Below are 7,444 nucleotides of genomic sequence, written 5' to 3'. Positions count from 1 at the left end.
AGTGTGGAGATTCCTTAAAAAACTGGAAATAGAACTGCCTTATGATCCAGCAATCCCACTGCTGGGCATACACACCGAGGAAACCAGAAGGGAAAGAGACACGTGTACCCCAATGTTCATCGCAGCACTGTTTATAATAGCCAGGACATGGAAACAATCTAGATGTCCATCAGCAGATGAATGGATAAGAAAGCTGTGGTACATATACACAATGGAGTATTACTCAGCCATTAAAAAGAATACATTTGAATCAGTTCTAATGAGGTGGATGAAACTGGAGCCTATTATACAGAGTGAAGTAAGCCAGAAGGAAAAACATCAATACAGTATACTAATGCATATATATGGAATTTAGATGGTAACAATAACCCGGTGTACGAGACAGCAAAAGAGACACTGATGTATAGAACAGTCTTATGGACTCTGTGGGAGAGGGAGAGGGTGGGGAGATTTGGGAGAATGACATTGAAACACGTAAAATATCATGTAAGAAACGAAAAAAAAAAAAAGAAATAGAGACATTTCATAAGGACACTGGAGGTGTTTGTTTAGGGAAATGAGTGGGTAGCCTTTCCCTTCTCCAGGGCATCTTCCCAACCCAGGTCTCCCATGTTGCAGGCGGATTCTTCACCAGCTGAGCCACATGGGAAGCCCAAGAATACTAAAGTGAGTAGCTTATCCCTTCTCCAGCAGATCTTCCCAACCTAGAAATTGAACTGGGGTCTCCTGCATCGGATTCGTTACCAACTGAGCTATCAGGGAAGCCAGGAAAATAACAGTCAGGCTGAAAAGAGCCCCTGTGATCATGTGGAACTCGACCAAGATGACAGGCAGTCCCAGGGGCCAGACCAAGGGGCGAAGGGCTCAGAGCTACTTAAGGAAACAGACCTGATAGGGCTCAATGACAGACAGGATGTGGGGAGAGAGAGAGTCACAGTGGCCCTCAGATCTGTGGCTGATCTAACAGGGTGGCTGGTGTCATGAACCAAGCTAGAGGTCACAGTGCGGACAGGCAGGGGATGGAAAGTCAGCTCTGAAGCTCTGCTGGAGGCACGAGCCAGACCTTCAAAGGTCCAAGCTCGGGGTTCAGCGGGTCGTGCGGATCTGGAGCTCAGGAGAGAAGGCCAGGCTGGGGTATAGATGTGAGAGTCAACGACCCACGGGAGGTAAGAGGAACCGGGGCCTGGGATGGTTCCAGGAGGGGTGCCGAGGGGGTGCCCTGGGAGAGAACCCCAGCTTCTCAGGGATGGGCAAAGGGCGACACTGCCCCAAGAGATAAGACAGCACCCATAGGAGGGCGTGGCCCACAGGGCTGGATGCCAGAGAAGCCAAGCAGCACGTGCCCCCAAGAGAAGTAACTCAGCAACGAGGGCGGAGGGGACCTCGACAAGACCACGCATTACAGAGGTGGACTTACTAAAACATCACTGGGAAGAGAGCCCTTGGGAAGGGAAGGGCTGAGGATGTAGACAAGAAAGATGGGGAGAAGTGTCCATATAACCTGGGAGGGGGATCCAGAACACAGGTGGGTCACATGCGGGTCTGGCTTTGGTCAGGAGAAGGGGCTCCTCCATTCACCAAAAGGAGGGGGTTGGTGCTGCAGGGGGACGCTGGGCAGGTACAACGGCAAGGGGCTGAGGGCGCTCTCATGGTCTGAGGGTCTCTTTCTAGTTCTGGGATTTCTCCTGTACTCTGGTTATTTCTGATTGAGTGCTGAACACCACATGCAAAAACCGGAGCAAGGGTCTGAGGTTCTGGATAAAGCGACTTCCTCCAGTGAGGACTGCCTTAATTTTGCTTCTAACTGGCAGTAGACTAGCAACACTGACAATCCCAAATTCCCTTCATTTAATTGGTGCTAAAATGCTTCGAACCAAGGTTCCAGACCCTATGAGGGCTTGATGAACTCTGCATTACCCCTCACTCCTCAGCAATGGCCTTTCAAGCCTAGGGCGTTGACCAGGGTCCTTCCAACTTGGCCTGTTCAATTTTCTGTCTCCAGTACTGTGAATCTGGAAAGACCTCTGCTCAGAGTTTCAGCCAAACTTCTACCAAAACAAGCCAGACTACCATCACCAGAAAAAGAGCTCCATCTTTCACTAACATCAAAAACTTACAGCTTGGCTACCCACACCATTCCAAAAGACTTCCCCAACCCTGCAGAGGCAAAAGGAGCCTAGAGACCTGATTTTCACCTTACAGCCAGCAACTAGTTCTGTGATTCCTGGGCGTGACCTCCCAAGATGCCCTTAGCCTCACATGTAAAATGCATCTGGATCAGAATCTTTGAACGTCTTCCTGCTCTAGAAGCTTCACAGTCTCTAATATCCCTGCCACCTCCTACACTGGACAATCCTAGAATATACATTCTTCTTCTGTGGATCTATCAGCGCCCAGCCCAGCCACTGATCACAACTTCCCATTCTCAGAAGACCATTAAAATAAATGGACTTAAACTACCACAGGAGAGCTTCCCTGATGGCTCAATATTAAAGAATCTGTCTGCCAATGCAGGAGATGTGGGTTCGATCCCTGGGTCAGGAAGATAATCCTGAAGAAAGAAATGGCAACCACTCTAGTATTCTTGCCTGGGAAATCCCATGGACAGAAGAGGCTGGTGGGCTAGAGTTCACGGGGTCATGAGAGTCAGACACGACATGGCAACTAAACCACCACCAAACTACAAGAGCATGCATTTAGATGTGCAAACAAAGACATTCAGTTTCTAGAACTGTGCCCATCCATGCAGAAGATCCTTATTATCTGCTGTCCTGGCTACTAAGGCATGCAAAGTTGATGAGGACCCAATCAACGCCAAGGCAGAAAGTCAAAGAGAAAGCCCAACCCCAAAGAAGAAGGGAGTCAGTGGAGAGCATCATTGTGCCAAATGGCACGTGATACACAGACATAAGGGGACAAGTCTGAGTCACAGCAAATGATTTACATTGTTCTTTTTTAAAAAAGAAGGATGCTATGTGCTCAAGGCAGGAGAGCCTTCAATGTTGGCCTCTGGCTTTTTAGCAGCTAACATACCATGATTTCCTTGGTGGATGAGAAGTCCCAAGATACCCATTCTACTTATTTTCATGATGGACAAAAAGACCAGTGGTTGACATAATGACAAGTTGAAACAAAGTCCCACTTTCACAAGCACAGAGAAGACCCAGTGGAGCCATTTCATTATGCAGAGAACATTCTCCTGCACAAACCTGGGGGCTCTGGCCCAAGCCCCACACTGCAAAGCCACTGTGTGCCCTGTCCCTGCGCTCCCCCGGCAGGCTCCTGGCCTGCTCCTCTTCTCTACAGGACACTGCTATCTCCCAGGCAGCAATCTCCCCTTCCCTGCAGCACGTGGACCCATCAGAAAGCAAAGGCGTGTATGCCAAAAGCTGTGCTGCAACCAACACCCCCAAATGAATTCATTCCTGGGCTTCTTGATGGTGGAGTAACACACAAACTGGAAGCTACTGACCTCTAGGCTTGTCCTTACTTTTTCCAAGAGGTCCTGCATGTGGTGGGATAGGAGCTGGTGGAAGCTCTGAGTCCCAGCTCTGCTGTTCTCTTAACAAAGCTCCTTGAGGCATGAAAAATGGCCTGAGAGCCTCCTATGGTTCAGAAATCCCTGGGCATCAAGGATAGAAAGGTGACTGAGACACATGAGGTGCCAACCACTACAGAGCTAAAATCAGAGGGCCTCAGTTTCCCATCTGCTAAAGGAAGGCGCTGGATCCAGTCATCTTAGAGGTTCCTTCCGATTTGAACATGCTATGGCTTTAAGATCTGAGTTACAGCCCTGGTTGGCCACAGGCAGCTGTGGACTGGCGCTGCCACTCCGGACCTCAGTTCCCATGCAGGCAAAGCGAAGACGTGAGATCTGCAATATCCCCCATTACCTTATGCAGACACAATGGAAGGTTTCCAGAATCGCCCTGCAAGGAGTCCTTCTGCTGGACGGCCGCCCAGCAATAAGAGTCCACAAAGGAAGCCTGACGCCACGAGAAAGAACTGGGGGAGAAGCAGCTTATCTGGGTACCTAAGAAGCAAGAACAGAGTGTTTCAAGTCAGTGTGAGTGCAGGTGTGTGGACCCTTCCTGCCGCACCACCCCCTCCCCGCCAGCCTCAGGGTTGCAAGTGTTTACTAAGTCACCAAACACCGCGATAGGAGCGAGGCCAGCACCGAAACCAAACACCCGAGTCCGTGGTAAAGCTGACTTTTGTGAGCTTTCTGGCCAGGGCTGGACATGACAGCAGCTTGGGCTCAGTTGAGGAAGAACTCTTGAAAGAAAAGACACCATCATAAAAAGGAAAAGTGAGGACTTCCCTGGTGGTCCAGTGGATGAGAAGCCTCCTGCCAATGAAGGAGACACAGGTTCGATCCCTGCTGCACAGGCCATGGAGCAGCTAAGCCCAGGCGCTGCCACTACTGAAGCGCATGGAGCCTAGAGCCTGTGCTCCACAGAAGTGGAGCCACCACAGTGGGAGGCCCACACACTGCAACTAGAGAGCCCACCCGGCCATCAGAGAGAATTTTTCAAGAAGGAAAAGTGAGCAGGAAAGGAAGCAGAGCCAAACATGCATTAAGGACACAGGCAGAGTTGGTTTAGTTTCGGGTAAGGACTGGTGGGGGTGGGGACGGTCCCAGGTGGTACTAGTGGTGAAGAACCCGCCTGCCGAATGCAGGAGATGTAGAGACGGGGATTCAGTCCCTGGGGTGGAAAGATCCCCTAGAGAAGGGCACGAAACCCACTCCAGTATTCCTGCCTGGAGCACCCCATGGACAGAGGAGCCTGGCGGGCTACAGTCCATGGGGTTGCAGAGTCGGACACGACTGAAGCAACTTAGTCCGTGAAGGGTGGGGAATGGGGAAGGAGGAGAACTCAGTACAGAAAATTGAACAGGAAAAGGAGTCCTTTTTACAACAAAGAAACAGTGAACGTTCAGCCTGAGGAAGAGAAAGTTGGTGCAACATTTGGTAATACATCCCTGGACGGAAAATCGAGTTTTCCATCTCCTCTAAGCAAAAAGAAGGTTGAGGCCAGAATTACAGCCCAAGTGGTGTATGTTCAGAAGGCAGATGCTCTCAAGTGCCAACCCGCAGGCAGGGAGTGGGGCTCAGGGTGCGGACTCTCATAACTTGCTGCTCTTCTGTGAGGGGCTCCGGACCTCGTTCTCTCCTCTGCAAGCAGAGGCCCGCGTCTCCACATAAATGCTGTCGTCACTTACTGCCTGGTAGAGTCCTCCTCGGGGAAGGCAATGGCACCCCACTCCACCCCACTCTTGCCTGGAAAATCCCATGGACAGAGAAGCCTGGTGGGCTGCAGTCCATGGGGTCGCTAAGAGTCGGACACGACTGAGCAACTTCACTTTCACTTTTCACTTTCATGCACTGGAGAAGGAAATGGTAACCCACTCCAATGTTCTTGCCTGGAGAATCCCAGGGACAGGGGAGACTGGTGGGTTGCCGTCTATGGGGTCACACAGAGTCGAACACGACTGAAGCAATTTAGCAGCATCAGCAGGAGCAGCAGCAGACTCCTCCTGACTCACAGGGGCCACCGTGGAAAACAGGCCAATGAAGCTTTGGGTGCAGGGCTGACACCGCTCTCCCCTCCTCGGCAGCAGGCAGAGGGCTGGCGCTGAGGCTCCGCGGCACGCCCAGCAGCGCCACGGGCCCCACCCGTGGGGGCAGAGGCTCCCCCTCCCCGCCACACGGCTCTGACAACGCTGCAGGTAAACCTGCCGTCACACAGCCAGGGACCTCGCCACTGACTTACAACTCCTGGGACGTCCGAATGAGACCGACATTAGAGTCTGCGTTCTGAGAAGAGGACCTGGTCCCCAATAGTCGAACACTGTGCGCTACCTCTTCCTGTACAAAGTGGCCAGCAGGTTGCATTACAGCTTTAAAGACGGGAGAGGGGTGCCCATCTTCTCCCTCCCCACCTTGCAGAGAGCACAGGACCACAGGAAGACACAGGCTGGACATCCCCGGTCCCTTTATGAGGGACACAAACACCCGCAAACGGTCACCGTCCTCGGGAGTAAAGAGTTACTCGCTGTTGTGTCTGACTCTGTGACCCCACGGAGTGCAGCCCGCAAGGCTCCTCTGTCCAGGGGATGTCCCGGGATACTGGGAATGGGCTGCATGCCCGACCCACGGGGAGGCCCTCATCCAGGGGATCTTCCCGACGCAGGGACTGAACTTGGGTCTCCCGCATTGCAGGAGCCAGCGGGGAAGCCTCTGGGGAGGAGCTGGCCTTCACACACATGGCAGGAGAAGGCAGTGAGGGTGGCCATGCTGGCTGCAGAGCAGATTCCGGGGGCAAAGGGGCTGCAACCCCCTTCTTCATTTGCTCAAAGAGGTCAAAGAAGGACTTCTCAGCAAGAGCCCTTGGAGATCACTGTGAAAAGTCACACACCATCTGAAAATGTCCTCTAATAGCATAAGTTCTTGCCAACCAGGAATGGCTTACACATAAGCTGGGGGTGGGAAAGACATGTCAAGGTCCCTTCCAACTCTGACCCCGTTAAACCTGAGTTCTTACATTCTATCAACAAGAGAGGGCTCAGAACAGAACAGGCCCCCAGGCTAACCTCGCTTTGCTCCTGCATCAGTGTTCCTTTGTCAAATGCTTCCAACGAGATCCCAGACACCAAGGCTTACATAAATCTGCAGATACAATGAGACTACAATGAGACAGACAGGCCCTGGGTTATAAATGGTTTCGGGCACTTTGCTTGCTTGGCAGAATCTGTTCAAACACGTTCTCGTGAAAATGGACCATGCTGCTAGGATTTCATAGAAACTTGTCTGGCCCAGAAGTTCCTGTAGATACCAGTCCTCATGGTGCATGGAGCCAACATGTAATAATCTTTCCAAAGGAAAATGCTGTGGGTTGTCCTGGGACCTCAGGGGCCTCCCCCAGGGCAGAGGTGGAAAGCACTGGAGCATAAATAACTAAACTTTTCACACCAAACCTTTTGCAAGCTTTGGCAGAAAAGAGGAAGAAAGGAAACCGAGTCTACAGATGGAGCTGGGGACGTGCTGAGCTCACAGTTATGTTCTTACAGTCGTAAGCATGTTGCTGCTGTTGTTTAGTTGCTCAGTCATGTCTGCCTCTTCTGCGACCCCAAGGACTGTAGCCCACCGGGCTCCCCACTCCACGGTGGGAAATGGAGTGTCTCCGGCCAAACAAGGACGTGACAGCCATCAGTGACTTCAAGCCTCCAAACGTGAACCAGGGCTCCCAAAAGGTAACACAGCGCCTGTGCTCCAGCAGACGCTGCCACCCACTAGAGCTGGGGGGGAGGAGCGCAAGGGGAAAGGGATGAGAAATTAAAAAAAAAGAATAGGATGTGCACAACAAAAGAAACTATAAGCAAGGTGAAAAGACAGCCTTCAGAATGGGAGAAAATAATAGCAAATGAAGCAACTGTCAAACAA

General features: G+C 51.7%; 1 protein-coding gene across 1 annotated transcript in view; it reads right to left on the bottom strand.

The window, feature by feature from the left end:
• Positions 1-7,444, bottom strand: part of PANX1 (pannexin 1) — a 58,707-nt gene that overhangs the window by 16,788 nt on the left and 34,475 nt on the right. Inside the window, exon 2 of the mRNA XM_010855184.1 lies at positions 3,894-4,033. Within this exon, the coding sequence (XP_010853486.1) occupies positions 3,894-4,033 (140 nt within the window). The remainder of the gene's footprint in view (positions 1-3,893; positions 4,034-7,444) is intronic.

The sequence above is a fragment of the Bison bison genome, unplaced genomic scaffold (genome assembly GCF_000754665.1).
Source record: "Bison bison bison isolate TAMUID 2011002044 unplaced genomic scaffold, Bison_UMD1.0 scf7180017864356, whole genome shotgun sequence".
Classification (NCBI taxonomy): Eukaryota; Metazoa; Chordata; class Mammalia; order Artiodactyla; family Bovidae; genus Bison; species Bison bison.
Note: the sequence above shows the minus strand (reverse complement) of the source record. Positions and strands in the feature narration are given on the sequence as shown.